Source organism: Podarcis melisellensis (genome assembly GCF_964234715.1).
Source record: "Podarcis melisellensis genome assembly, chromosome: 2".
In the NCBI taxonomy this organism is placed as follows: domain Eukaryota; kingdom Metazoa; phylum Chordata; class Lepidosauria; order Squamata; family Lacertidae; genus Podarcis; species Podarcis melisellensis.
Genome location: NC_138529.1, coordinates 1,898,906 through 1,913,846, shown reverse-complemented (window position 1 = coordinate 1,913,846; position 14,941 = coordinate 1,898,906). Strand labels below are relative to the sequence as shown.

The 14,941-nt window shown below is 49.6% G+C and overlaps 1 protein-coding gene across 5 annotated transcripts in view; it reads right to left on the bottom strand.

The window, feature by feature from the left end:
* The window catches only part of GMIP (GEM interacting protein), an 86,333-nt gene that overhangs the window by 25,559 nt on the left and 45,833 nt on the right, over nt 1–14,941 (bottom strand). For all 5 annotated transcript variants that reach the window (XM_081898103.1, XM_081898104.1, XM_081898106.1 and 2 more), the window contains 3 exons: nt 14,397–14,534; nt 10,993–11,183; nt 384–511 (listed from right to left, as the gene is read on the bottom strand). In XM_081898103.1, the coding sequence (XP_081754229.1) occupies nt 384–511; nt 10,993–11,183; nt 14,397–14,534 (457 nt within the window). The remainder of the gene's footprint in view (nt 1–383; nt 512–10,992; nt 11,184–14,396; nt 14,535–14,941) is intronic.

The window sequence follows — 14,941 nt, the reverse complement described above, 5'->3', positions numbered from 1 at the left end:
ACTGAAGGGAGAGCATGGGGTTTGGGCAGCCCTGGTCTGTGCGTCGGGGCGCAGCAGTGGTGCCACCCTCTGAGCACTTGCGGTGCTGCGGATCCCTGGACAGGGCAAGGCCCTGGACTGGCTCTGCATGAAAGCAGGCCCAACCTCAGCCCCGCCCCTTCCAGGAAATCTGTTGTGATGCCAGGCTGGCCCCACCACACAGGCTGGTGCTGGGTTCTGGACGGGGTGGTCCTTGAAATGCGTCATTGTCTTTCCTTGGCCCTTCTCTCCACTCCAGCCCTGTGAGAACCATTCACTGCTCTAGCTGGGCCATGGCAAGAATTATGGAACAAAACTGAAGGACAATAAAACAGAAAATTGACTTTAATGTAAACATAACTTACTTTGCTCACTGCTTGAGGACGATGGCTTTCCAGAGGCATCTTCTGAGGAGCTGCTGAGGTCAGCTGCAGATGATGAGATACGAGTATTGTGTGAAGCATTCTTTCTTCTGGCATTGGTGGGGGGTGACCTGAGAAAGCAATGCATCTGTCAAGCACTTCAGTTTTCTCAAAGGATGCAAACATTTAATGGTCAGTAAAGAACTTGTTCATGAGTTGGTGTGATGGTTCAATGGTTTTGCCACTGCAGGTGGCAGGCTGGTGCATTTGCTGCTCCCATCATGTGTAGGCACACTAGCCTTCATCAAGCAGCTGGCTGGAAGAAGATATTTCTTGTTTTAAAAGGACAGAAGAGCACCTCTACCTGTGGAGATGGTGCTGCACTTCCACCATTCTCCAACAAGCTAGACTATGTGCAGTAAGAAAAAAGATGGAAGATGTACTGGCAAACCATAGGCAGATTGCAAATGGAGGACAGCTTTGTGTGGACTCTTCTAAGATATCCGTGAACCCTTGTTCCATACTCAGTGCCCTGGTGTAGAAGCAGCTCTTGTCTCATAAGTTATTGTCCTGGGCCAGGGTGTAGCTAGCTGCTAGGGTGCCCGGTGCAGCGTGCACGTCCTGGGGGTGGGGCACGCTGCATGGACCCTCTCCACTGTCTCCCCCTCAGCTGTAGGAAGAGGCGGTGGGCAGACGCAAGTCCCACGCTGCCGTTTCAGGCAGCGCTGAGCCTGCAGGCGCTCAAGCCACCACTTCATTCCCAGGAGAGACGCGTGGCTCAAACACACTGCAGGCCCTGCGGTAAGTGCCAGCCCCCGTGGTGTGGCACCCAGTGCCAGTCGCGTTTCATTATGTTTGTTGACTGAACTAAAAAGTTTCGTGAGCCCATTTTTTTTTTAAAAAAAGTTTTAACTAATATTTTTGTCATTTTGTCACACACCCCCACTGATAACACCCAGGGCGGTTCACACACCCCTTCCTCTGCCACTGCCCTGGGCTATGACCACCCTAAATGAAGAAAGGTACCTACACAATCACTAATCATCACAAAAGCTGGCTCTGGATCATGCATCACCTTCAACAAATGAAATGGATTCTCCTACAACCTGTGCCTACTTTATCAAGCAGTCTTTGGCATCACCATTTCCCAGACAGTGGACCACTATGGGCCTCAGTCCACTTTCAGGTAGGTCTCCCTTTCAGCTCAGTGGCTCTTCCCTTGATGTCCCCTTGGGGTTGGATGGGTGCCAGCCCCAGTGACTCCCCCCATACTGAGGGAGAGGAGAGAAGGAAGGTTTCCTTCCTGTGAGAGGAAAAGGCCAGAGGAAGGAGGGCTGAAGGAAATTAGAATAAGAGATAAAAAGTTAATTTTAAACATAACAACAGCAACAATAACTTGGGAATAAAAATGACATTTATAGGAGGAATAAGTGAACATAATAGAAGCAGGGAGAAGGGATGAAAAACACTAGTAGTTCATCAGAGATAAGAAGTGTGAAAGGAGAAGAAATCACATGAATGTATTGCCTAGAATGTTGTTTTTGTTTCAAACATTACAAATTGTGGACAAGATGGACTGTTTCAAGAAGTGGCAGAAAGATATTTCTAGATTTGTCTGGCAGTGCAAGAAGCCCAGAATAAAATTCAAGATATTAACTGATGCAAAGGAAAGGGGTGGATTTGCCCTGCCAGACTTTAAACTTTACTATGAATCAGCAGCATTCTGCTGGCTGAAAGACTGGCTGCTTCTTGAGAACACAGACATTTTGGACTTAGAAGGTTTTAACAATGTTTTTGGATGGCATGCATATTTGTGGTACGACAAGGTTAAAGCACATAAAGCATTCAAAAACCATATTGTCAGGAAAGCATTGTTTAATGTTTGGATAAGATATAAGGATTTATTGGAAATTAAAACCCCAAGGTGGTTGTCATCAATGGAAGCAAAAGCTCAGAAAAAGCTCAATATGGAGGCCAAATGGCCGAAATATTGGGAAATTTTGGAACAAGAAGGAAATAGATTGAAACTGCAGAGTTTTGAGAAATAAAAAAACAAAGTGCGAGATTGGCTTCATTATTACCAGATAATGGAGGCATATAATTTGGACAAGAAAATTGGCTTCCAGGTGGAAAAATCAAAATTAGAAACAGAACTGTTAGAACCTAAAACTAAGATTTTGTCAAAGATGTATAACTTGCTGTTGAAATGGAACACTCAGGATGAAACGGTGAAATCTGCTATGATCAAATGGGCACAAGATGTTGGACATAACATTATGTTTGCTGACTGGGAACAGTTATGGCCCACAGGTATGAAGTTTACGGCATGTAATGCCTTAAGAGAGAATATTATGAAAATGATTTACAGGTGGTACATGACCCCAGTCAAGCTTGCAAAAATTTATCATTTGCCCGATAATAAATGTTGGAAATGCAAAGAAAATGAAGGTACATTAAATCACCTTTGGTGGACGTGCCCGAGGATTAAGGCTTTCTGGGAAATGATTTATAATGAAATGAAAAAGGTATTTAAATATACCTTCCTGAAGAAACCAGAGGCCTTTCTCCTGGGCATGGTCGGCCAATTGGTGTCAAAGAAGGATACAACTTTCTTTATGCATGCTACAACAGCAGCAAGAATACTTATTGCAAAGTACTGGAAGACACAGGATCTACCCACTCTGGAAGAATGGCAGATGAAAGTGATGGACTACATGGAACTGGCGGAAATGACTGGCAGAATCCGAGACCAGGGAGAAGAGACGGCGGAAGAAGATTGGAAGAAATTCAAAGACTATTTACAGAAATATTGCAAAATTAATGAATGCTAGAATGATGTCGGATAGAAATTAAGTGCTTTCCAGCTGTAATGTTTTAAGAGAATATGGGGGGGGGAAGGGTTAGAAATAGGTTAAAATTTATTGATAAGGATTTGCTGAACTAACAATGTGAATTGGAATACAAAAAAGGGAGGTATGAGGAGGTCTGGGAAATAAGTTAATGAAAAATAAGTAATGGAAACTTTATGTGTTTTTAATTATTTTTATTTTTGTATTTTTGTCATTTTTTCCTTTTTCCTTTTTATTGTATTATTATTGAAAACTTTAATAAATATTCTTTAAAAAAAAAGAAATCACAGAGGGGGTAGGGAAAACATTAAAAAACAAAACTTCTCCACTTAAACCTCCTGTGACTGAGTCACCTTGCCTCCAGGGCTAATATCTGTACTTAGCTTGAGGAAAACTGAAGAATGAAACTCCTTGGCATGATAAAATTGCTCTGGCCAAGTATCTAGCAATTTCTAAAAAGTGCTGTCAGGGTTTCAGGGAGAGAAGAGCAGATGGGGGAGGAGACAGAGAGCGAGGGGGAAGAATCCCAGAGAGATGAGGAGGAGGATGACGATGCCCAAAGGTCGTCCATGAGTCTGACCAGTGAGTCAGAGGACTCCCAAAAGGGGGCCCCCCTGGTCAGACCAAAGGGGGGACAAGGGGGAAGCAGTGAGGAGCAGGGGAGCGAAGGGAGAAGCCCCAGTGGGAGTTGGAGACAGGAGCCGGCTTCTCAGCCGGAACGGAGTGAAGGGGGTGGAGTTACCGGTGTGTCAGAGGGAGCAGAGCAAGAAAGAGACAGGGGAAGGAGATCGGAGCAGGGCGCTCAGCCGGAAGGGGTGGAGAGCAGCACCGGGAGCAGTGTAGCGGTCGAGAGAAAGGTCAGAAGCAACGTACGCGCGCCAAGTTCAAATGTAGAGGCGCGCGGAAGTGAGGAGAGCCCTGGGGAGGAGCCCGGCCCCAAAGCGAGAAGGAGGGGGGCAGAGGCGTCAGAGGATTCAGCCTCGGGCGAGTCCCGGCGAGGGGGAACCCAGGGGGGCAGAAAGACCCTGCGGAAAAGGAAGGAGAGGAAGAGGTGGTCCAGGACTAGCCTCTTAAATTGGTGCCTCGGCGGGACAGATTCAGAGGGGACTTCAGCGGTCTAACGTTACAGACGTAGAGTCACAAAGATGGAATGTAAACGCAACCATGATCTTCAATAAAGACTTTCTGTAAATAAACCGGATCGGAGTTGGGTCTCTTGTGAGCTGGGACCAAACGGGTGGCTCTGACAGTAAGTCCCCTCCAAAGAACGCAAAAAATTTTTTTTTGCAAAGCTCACCAACGGGAGCAGCCATGAGCGCGGAGGAACAGCTGCTTACGCTGAGGAATCAAGTTACCGAACTCACAGCTGCAGTCATTGCATCGCAGAAGAAGAATGACGAACTGGACAAGGCTTGCCAGGACCTGCGAACAAGGTGGGAGCAGGCAGGCAGGGCAGGGGTCCCGGGTTCCAGATCGGAGGGCGTTGCACTTGGACGGCGGGGGGGCGCCCTAGTTACGCACTTTAATGGCAACCTGCAAGACTACCCTAACTTCAGGGCAGACGTCGTGTATGCACTGCATTTACTCCGTCATGATTTTAAAGATGAGGAGGAGAGAGTGGGGTTCATAATTTCGCATCTGCATGGGGAGGCCAGAGCTTGGCTGCGCAATTTGTGGCGCGAAGATGGCCCTGCCCGCCGCAATTCTGATGAATTTATTAAAGCGATGGATGCTTGTTTCCAGTCCTCTGTGGATGTGGATATTGCGCGTAGACAGATGCACGGACTGCGGCAAGGCAAAGCCACGGTACGTCAATATCATTCCAAGTTCTTTGCATTACTAACTGCGTTGGGCTGGGAGAAGGATAGTAAACCAGTCAGAGATCTTTTCTGGGAAGGTCTTAGCCCCCCCGTCAAGGATGAGATCGCCAGGGGGGATAGACCCCAGACCCTAGAAGACGTAGTGCAACGGGCTTTGGCTATAGGAATCCGACATGAGGGACGCCCGTGGCACGAGGGGGAGGGACCCCAGGCGCGTGCACCAGCGAGAACCCCCCCTTTTGTCCCCAGGGACTTCAGCCAGACGCACCCCTCGCCCTTGGGGAGGCAAGGAGAAGAGCCGATGGAAATCGGTGGTGCTAGGGCTCAGACACCATCCAGAGCCCCTGTTTCCGGTGCAGTGAAGGCGAAGCCGCCTAGAGGGACCAGGAAATGTTACATCTGTGACAGTGCACACCATATGGCGAAAGAGTGCCCCCAGAGGCTCCAAAAACACACTGCAGCTCTAGCAACAGTGGCAGCGGAAGTGGTGCAAAGAGAGCAGCCTCAGGGAAACGACAGTGCCTGGCTGGAAGCGGAGCTACTGGGGCTCAGCCAGGCGGATCTGTAGAACAGTCCCCAGCACCCTTGCAACGCACAGACCCTTTACCACCCAAGCCAGCAGTGCAACTCACTGCAACCCTTCAGCTGCCAAATGGACAATCCCTGGAAGTTCCCATCACGATTGATTCAGGAAGCAATGCGGATTTTGTGGGAATACAATTTGTCAAGCAGCATAGCATAGCTCTCCTGCCTGCAACGACGCCTCTGAACGTGGTCACAGTGGATGGCAGGAAATTGCTGGGAGGGCAAGTTGTGCAGCAGACGCCTCCCATGGTGATGCAGATTGGGAATCATCGAGAACTCATTAGCTTCAATGTCACCCACCTGTCAGACACGCCCATTGTGTTAGGCATGAGTTGGCTGGAGAGGCATAGTCCCGCTGTAGCGTGGTACCAGCGGCAGATCACCTTCTGCTCATCGTATTGTGCTCAGCATTGCATCCAAACCAATCAGGAGGAAGGAGCTGAGCAGCAACTGCACCTGGGCATGGTGCAGGCAGTGCCTCACAAGTACGAGGGATTCTTGGAGGTTTTCTGCGAGAAAGAAGCTGACAAGTTGCCGCCTCACAGGCCTTACGACTGTGCGATCGACCTGGTGCCAGGGGCGCAGCTGCCAACTGCAAAGCTGTATTCCATGTCTGAGGACGAGATGCAAGAGCTCAGAGAGTTCATAGAGCATAATCTGAAGCGCGGGTTCATCCGGGAATCCAAAGCAGTGGGAGGCAGTCCTGTTTTCTTTGTGAAGAAGAAAGACACGCCCCAAAAAAGACTCATTGTGGACTATAGATTCATAAACAGACTGACTAAGCCCAAGGCCTTTCCCATGCCCAAGATTGACGACCTCCTAGCGACCGTTAGGAAGGGTAAGATCTTCACCAAGTTGGATTTGCGTGGAGCGTACAACCTCATCCGCATCCGGAAGGGCGATGAGTGGAAGACTGCCATGTTCACGCCTCTAGGCACGTATGAATACAGAGTTATGCCGTTTGGTCTCCAAAATGGCAGCCACGTTTTCCAAGCATTTATGCATCACGTGCTGGCGGGACTCCTCTACAAGAAGTGTGTATGTTTTCTCGACGACATCCTGATTTTCTCGGAATCGCCGGAAGCTCACGAGAAGGATGTAAAGGAAGTCCTACAGAGGTTGAAGGAGCACAGGCTGTACGCCAAGTTGGAGAAGTGCCAGTTTGATGTGACGGAGGTGGATTTCCTTGGCTACAAGCTGTCCGACGAGGGGCTGGCCATGGACAGAGTCAAGGTCCAAGCGGTGTTGGACTGGAAGAGCCCACGCAATCGGAAGGAGGTCCAGAGATTCATCGGATTTGCCAATTTTTATCGCAAATTCATCAAAGGTTTTGCAAATGAGACGGCAGCAATCACAGACACCCTCAGTTCCAAGAAGAAGAAGTTCGCTTGGACGGAACAGGCAGAGCGGTCTTTTCGGAAGCTTAAAAGCCTCTTCGCCTCCGAGGAGCAGCTGCTGCACGTGAATCCCGGCAGGCCCATGCGGGTGGAAACCGACGCGTCAGACAGAGCGGTTGGAGCCGTCCTTCTGCAGGAGGATCCGCAAGGCAATTGGAGGCCGGGTGCCTTCTACTCCCGGAAGCTCAGCAAGACGGAGCGGAACTACACCATATGGGACAGGGAGCTGTTGGCCATTCATGCAGCTTTCAAAGCGTGGCGACACTTCCTCATAGGAGCCAAGCACACAGTGCAGGTCCGCACGGATCACAAGAACTTAGAGTATTGGCGAACGGCAAGGCTGCAGACCCAAAGACACATGCGCTGGGCAGAATTCTTTGCGGATTTCGACTTCAAAATAGAATACATCCCGGGAGACTCCAATGTTATAGCAGACGCGCTCTCCAGGAAACCGCAATACCTGGAGGAGACGACACCAATTGCAGCGAAGCACATTTTCGCACCACAGGCGTGGGCGTGCGCTGCCATCGCAGTCGACCTGGACGCGGTGCGACGCGCGTTGCAGGCGGATCAATTTGCACAGTCCAAGATGGAGGAGCTCCGCAGCGGGTCGCAAAGAGACGATGAGTTCCAGTTGCGGGACGGACTCTTAACTCGCAAGGGTGCCCTCTACGTGCCTAACGACGAACTTCGCGCAAAGGTTCTGCAGCAATTGCACGACGCCCCCAGTGCGGGCCACTTCGGCAAGGAGAAGACAATAGAATTAGTGGCCAGGGACTTTTGGTGGCCCCAGATGCGGGGAGAGGTGGCGGATTACGTCGCCAGGTGTGACACCTGTCAGAGGTCCAAACCAGTACACCAGAAGCCGGCGGGATTGTTGGAACCGCTGGAAACGCCGCAGCAACCGTGGGAGAGGGTAGCACTGGACTTTGTTACTGACCTGCCCAGCTCCAGGGGCAAGACGGCGGTGCTGGTGGTTGTGGACTTGTTCACCAAGATGGCGCACTTCATTCCTTGTGCCAAGGTGGCGACGGCAGAACAGACCGCCAAACTCTTCATCGACCACGTGTTCAGAGTGCATGGACTACCGCAGTCCGTCCTGTCCGACAGGGGGCGCCAATTTGTTTCCAACTTCTGGCAGAAGCTTCTGGGTATCCTGCACGTCAAGATCGACCTAGCGTCGGCGAGACACCCACAGACCAACGGCCAAGCAGAGAGGGTCAACGCGATCATGCAGCAGTACCTGAGGTGTTACGCCAATCAGCGACCAGCAGCGTGGGTGGACTACCTGCCGATGGCTGAGTTTGCCTACAACAACACGAAGCACGCATCGACCGGGGTGACGCCGTTCTTCGCGAACAATGGCCGTCATCCCAGAACCTTTCCGAGACTTATAACGCCAGGAGAGGGGGTGCCTCAAGAGGCCGACCAGTTCGCAGCAGAGTTGCAAGAGGTGCACGAGGAGCTGCGGAGACATTTGGAGCTGGCCAAGCAGGCCTATAAGGTGCAGGCGGACAAGCACAGAAGGGCGGGAGAGGACATCCAGGTGGGGGACTGGGTATGGTTAGCGGCCCAAGCGATGCCAGCCAAGTCGTTAGCCAAGAAGAAGCTAGGACACAGGCAGCTAGGACCATACCAAGTTGAGGCTAGGATCAATCCGGTAGCATTTCGCCTGGCCCTTCCAGAAGGCTCCAGAGTGCACCCGGTCTTTCATAGGTCGGTGCTCACTCCCTACAAGGCCCCGCACAGGTTTCAAGAGTCAGAAACAGTACCAGACCCACGCAAAGGGGCACCCAAGAGGGGGGGGTCGCCTAGGGCCGAACCCCTTAACGAGGTCACAGAGATACTGGACTCGAGATGGGGGGAGGAGGGGGTTGAATACTTTCTCGCCAGGGAGGGCACCCCAGCCACTGCCAATAGTTGGGTGCCGGGCTACGCGTTAGACGAACCCCTTTTGAAAGAAGAGTTCCATGCACTTTTCCCACATAGACCCATGCCAGCTGAGTACTTTGATGACTGGCTTTTCACACCCACATTGTCAGATAGCACGTTCAGGGGTTTCTCTTCCCCCGAGGAAAGAACACCAGAATCAAGCCCGCCCAGGGGATCGTGCTCGGGGGTGGACACGGAAACCCCTTATTGGTGGGAGGAGCAACCAGAGGAGGAATGGCGTAAGAGGTGGATGATGGGGCCTTGGCGGGCAGCACCAGAGGAAGTAGCAATGGAAGAAGAGACTGAGAAGCCTTTGGGTGAAGAACCCGAGTTCGAACACACATACACAGAACTGCCAGCAGAGAACATTGACGTAGACGACCTGTATCCTGAGCCTACCCCCGAAGAGCCGCAGTTTCCACAACCGGCCCCCGGCGAGCGGGAGGGGGGAAGGGGGGGCTTCGAGGGGGGGATGGATGTCAGGGTTTCAGGGAGAGAAGAGCAGATGGGGGAGGAGACAGAGAGCGAGGGGGAAGAATCCCAGAGAGATGAGGAGGAGGATGACGATGCCCAAAGGTCGTCCATGAGTCTGACCAGTGAGTCAGAGGACTCCCAAAAGGGGGCCCCCCTGGTCAGACCAAAGGGGGGACAAGGGGGAAGCAGTGAGGAGCAGGGGAGCGAAGGGAGAAGCCCCAGTGGGAGTTGGAGACAGGAGCCGGCTTCTCAGCCGGAACGGAGTGAAGGGGGTGGAGTTACCGGTGTGTCAGAGGGAGCAGAGCAAGAAAGAGACAGGGGAAGGAGATCGGAGCAGGGCGCTCAGCCGGAAGGGGTGGAGAGCAGCACCGGGAGCAGTGTAGCGGTCGAGAGAAAGGTCAGAAGCAACGTACGCGCGCCAAGTTCAAATGTAGAGGCGCGCGGAAGTGAGGAGAGCCCTGGGGAGGAGCCCGGCCCCAAAGCGAGAAGGAGGGGGGCAGAGGCGTCAGAGGATTCAGCCTCGGGCGAGTCCCGGCGAGGGGGAACCCAGGGGGGCAGAAAGACCCTGCGGAAAAGGAAGGAGAGGGAGAGGTGGTCCAGGACTAGCCTCTTAAATTGGTGCCTCGGCGGGACAGATTCAGAGGGGACTTCAGCGGTCTAACGTTACAGACGTAGAGTCACAAAGATGGAATGTAAACGCAACCATGATCTTCAATAAAGACTTTCTGTAAATAAACCGGATCGGAGTTGGGTCTCTTGTGAGCTGGGACCAAACGGGTGGCTCTGACAAGTGCTATCAGCACAAAATGCTGTCAGCAATTGTCAGCTGATTATGATGAACTCTGCCTCCATCTGCCACCACTTTAGGACGTCACGCCCACCAGCACCCCCCCACCCCCCAATTTATGATGAGGGACAGCCATCGCTTTCAGCCCTGCCAAGTAGGCCTCTGGGGCAGAAAGTTTCAAAACTTTTGCTTGACATGTTTCAATTCACTCTGCTGGCCTGACTTGCCTCAGGGTTCTGGGCTCTGGCTAGGGACAAAATGATTTTAAAAATGGCCAGGGGTGGCCTTTGCAAAGGAGAATCTGTTTTCCTCATAACATGTAGTTTTGCTCTCAGGCTCTGTGAAAGGTCAATAGCAAATCTATGTTGAAGCAACTTAATTTCTTTGCTTGGACATTTTATCTTAATTTAAATTTATTTATCCCCTCTCCAACCCCCAACCCCCAGCAAATTCAGAGATGGCTGGAAAATAAAAATAATGCAATAGATAAAATAGGATGTATTGTAGTAAGATTTTCCCCATAGTACTAACTATATGACATAGTATTGACCTTGCGCCACTAGTAAAGATTGGGCAGTCTTTCTCATGCATCTTTGGCCTATCCTGAACCTGTGGGCATCTTTCTGCATCTTGTGCTCCCATGGATAGTTGTTGTTTTTTAGCCCCAAAGGAATTCTGTTTTGTACACATGTATAGGTGTGACATCCAAAGTCTGCGGCATTACATTGCTTGAGGTGTGGAGGAGGAGTAAGAAATGTGCTTCCTTACCTCTGCCCCGAGGATATAAACTCCTCAAATTTGTACACCTCCATCGGAAGCTCGTTTTTCTGCAGGTTCTGAATGAACTCCAGGTACTTTGCCCCAACCTTATAGGGCTTGCAGATCTCAGTCAGGTTCTGGTATCCTGCAGGGATTCGCTCTGCCTGGGCTTTCTGGAACATGAACATCCTCAAGGTGACCTTAGGGAAACAAAATATGACAATATGACCATAAATGACTTTTCGTCATTTGGAAGTTCAGAACTGGGATTTCTCCTAAATTCTCCTAAACAGTTAATTGATTAATAACTATTTTAAAAAGAACCCTAAATCTAGATATTATAGTTTTCATAAAAATGAAATTTAAATGTAATGTAAAGTTAGCTGAGAGAAGGACACCTTTCTATTGGCTGCCACAATTATGGCATCACTTCTCTCGTTACACACCTCCTGCTGATGAAGTTTATAGCTATTCTGTGCTGGTTTCACTCTTGGTTTTTTTTGTTTGAGAGCTCTGCTGTCAGTTGTTAGGGCTCAAAATCAGATTCCTACAACAAGCAAGATGAATGATATTAGAGGGAAGGAAGATGTGGGCTCTGTTCCTCAGCTGCTGTGTGTTTGTCTCCTGCTTTTCTTGTTCACCTGCTTTTACTTTGTTTTTCATCTGGTGGAAGCTTGCACAAGGTGTCCGCACATGTCATTTACATTCCTCCCTTTCTCTCACCTCACTTCAGCTACTCAGTGGTGTTTTGAAGCTGCTAGGCTGCCATAGCTGTTCCTCCTCCCCACCAGCAAGCTTCTTCTGAGTTATTGGTGTTGCTGGGAAGGTGTTGCTGTTTCCTTGTGCCTACAGATGCTCTCCAACAGCCACAGGCAGACCAGGACCAGCCAAGGGCAGTGAGGCCTCCTGAAGACATGCACCCTCAGGAAGTACCCCATGACACCAATCCTTGAGGCTGGCCCCATCTATGATGACGGTTGTCACACACACATCATGAATAAGTGGAAGGAGGTTGAATCCATCCACCATCTCCATATCCCCACAACTCCTAGGCAGCCCAACTTCTGTCCACATCTCTTTTGAACGCCCAGCCAAGGAGGTTTCCCCCTTGCAACTTCGGAGATGGTCCAGACACCATATAGCACAGCTTCCATGGTCTCCCTTTCCACTTCAGTCTAGTTCTTTCCCTGGATGCTGCTTTCTGTCTTCTGTTCTCCACCCCCCCAAGCGAGCCCCCGAAGTCCTCCCCTCTAAAGTCTTCCTCATCTTGGGGCTTGGCTGCGGCAACTAGCAAAAGGAGACTAAAGGAGACTGAAACCCAAATAGAACAAGCTGCAAAATGTATCGAGAATTGCTGGAGAAAGGGAACAGTGAAAATCATGTCAGTCAACCGGAGGTGTTTTCAATCTATTCTGTTGCTAGGCTCACTTTAAACTAAATGTTCTTGAAAACCATAGCAAGCAATGGTAATGATTCTTGTTCCTCCACCGACTGTGTAGTAATAGAATGCAATTCAGACTGATGCTGAAATCGGACAGTTGGAGGTGCCTGTTGTTTTTGAAAACTGCAAAATCCAACACAGGTTTTACCTGTTGGTTAATGATGGGAGCTGTAATTAAAATTCCAAAGCTCACAGGTGTCCATAGGCAAGCTGTTGTCTCTCAGACTCTCCCCCCACCGCCCTCAAATACACAACAGGGGCAAAGCAGTGTTGATCATCAGTGTCACAGGGTAATACTTGCAAATTTATCTAAACACACCCAAACCATGGTACAGTGGTATCTCTGGATGCAAATGGGATCCGTTCCAGAGCCCCGTTCACATCCTGAAGCGAACGCAACCCGTGTCTGTGTTTCTGCGTGTCACGATTCGCAGCTTCTGCCCAAGCGCGTGACATCATTTTGAGCGTCTGCACATGCGCAAGCAGCGAAACCCAGAAGTAACGTGTTCCATTACTTCCAGGTCACCGCGGAGCGCAACCTGAAGCAACTTTAACCCAAGGTATGACTGTACGTATACGTTGATGGGATGCTGTCTATGAGTGTTCTGAGGACTTCACCTAAATGCCCTTTGCTGCAATACAGATAATCAGCATTACTTTCTCCGATCATTTCTCTCAAGCCTGTGCATTTCTCCAACTGCAGCAGCTGTGCAAGTCTCTCAAAAGTATTTTCCGTTGTGTCTCTGTGTTTGACCTGCCTGGCTCTTTCGTTCCGTTACTTATGTTGTTGTTCCTCCTCCTTCCTGCTTTTTCTCTCCCTTTCACTTCTTCAACTGCCCTTTTCCAATTCTCCTTTTCCCTTCCAAACAAAGGCCCAAAGTTCTGTTCCGTCCCCTGTCTGCCTTGGCCTTTCATTGGAGAGCTGTGTCCTTCTCCAGACAGTTCCAGGTGAGGACTGAGATTCCAGCTTCATGGGGGACAAACAAAAGGGATACATAGGACTCACCTTATTTTTGTGGTGTTAAGTTGCTTAAACTGCTTCTAAATATTGTGTTTTAACTGCTGTGACCCTCCCTGGTACCTTAGGCCAAAGGATAGGGTAATAATAATAAGTAGAATAATGTAAGATCAGCTTGCTGCATCAGACCAATGGTCCATCTTATTCAGCGTCCTGTTTAGAGCATCCCAGGGGCCAACAAGGAGCCTGTGGGAAATCTGTGGCAAGCTGGATGTGGGCACAACACTGTCTGATTCCCAGCAACAGGCGTTCTGAGGCAGATGACCTCTGACAGGGGAGGGGGAACATTGCCAGTGGGCTGCTAGCCATAGAAGCCTTGTCATCCATGGATTTGTCTAATCCTCTTTTAAAGGCATCCGGGTTGGTGGCCAACACTCCCTCCTGTGGGAGGGAGTTCCATAGTTTAACTCTGTGCTGCGTGAACAAGGACTTTCTTTTGTCTTCCAATATTCAGCTTCATTGGAACTTTCTCTCTCCACTTTCTCTATGCCATGCATAATTTTATAAACTTCTGTCATGTCACCTCTTACTTGCCTTTTCTCTAAGTCAAAAAGGCCCCACTGCCACAAACTTTTCTCAGGGGGAGTTGCCCTCTCCCCTTGATCATTTTATTGCCCTTTTCTGAGATTCTTCCAACACAGCAGAACTGTACACAGTATTCCAACTGTGGTTGCACCATAGATTTGTAAAACCATTTACGTTAAATAGTGGACAGCCAGACAAGCAGCATAGTATTTAACGGAAACTGAACTGCAGCAGAATGGAAACAGTTATGACAAATGGAAAATTGCTGCCTTCTTACATCCCTAGACCTTTCTGCACTCAAGTTTCCTGCCTCCCTTAATTGGTAGGTAATTAATTGGGGTGAGGCCTCCTTGAGTCACTTCTGTCTTTGCACCTGGAGAAGAGTAGGAAAGGGCCAGGGATATTCCCTCAGCACAGATAACGACTTACCCGCCTCAGCACCTCATCTCCTTGGTACACAAGTTTGCGAATGTGGGAGATGATTCTCTCCCTGACTTTCTCCAGTTCCTGCCGGTGGATGTTAGCATCATAGACACAGCTTCGATAGACAACTTCCAGTTCCTGAACCTGTGGGCAGTGAAATAAAAACTGAGGGAAGGAATGGAAAGTGCTGACTTGGAGATGCAAGAAGGGGGTACTTACACATTTCTGAGGGTACCTGAGGAAGTGCCCTATGTGGATACCTCTACCACAAAAGCCAAATTATGCACCCCAAATAAATTTTGTAAAATTTACTTTAAAACTAAGCTGAAATCATACATGCAGTTTTAGTTTGAGGTTCATTGTCACATAGAAAAATGACGCCGTTTGTTGCAGCCTTCCTCTGATCCCTTTGTTAATTTCCTTTGGAGTTTCAAAGTCACTGGGCAAACCCCAAATTTCCTTCAATATCCACATTAGGCAATCGGCTTCTTGAGAGAGGTTACTCAGGGAGGTAGTTGATAAAAGTCTGACAAGAGCAGCCAGAAAGACAT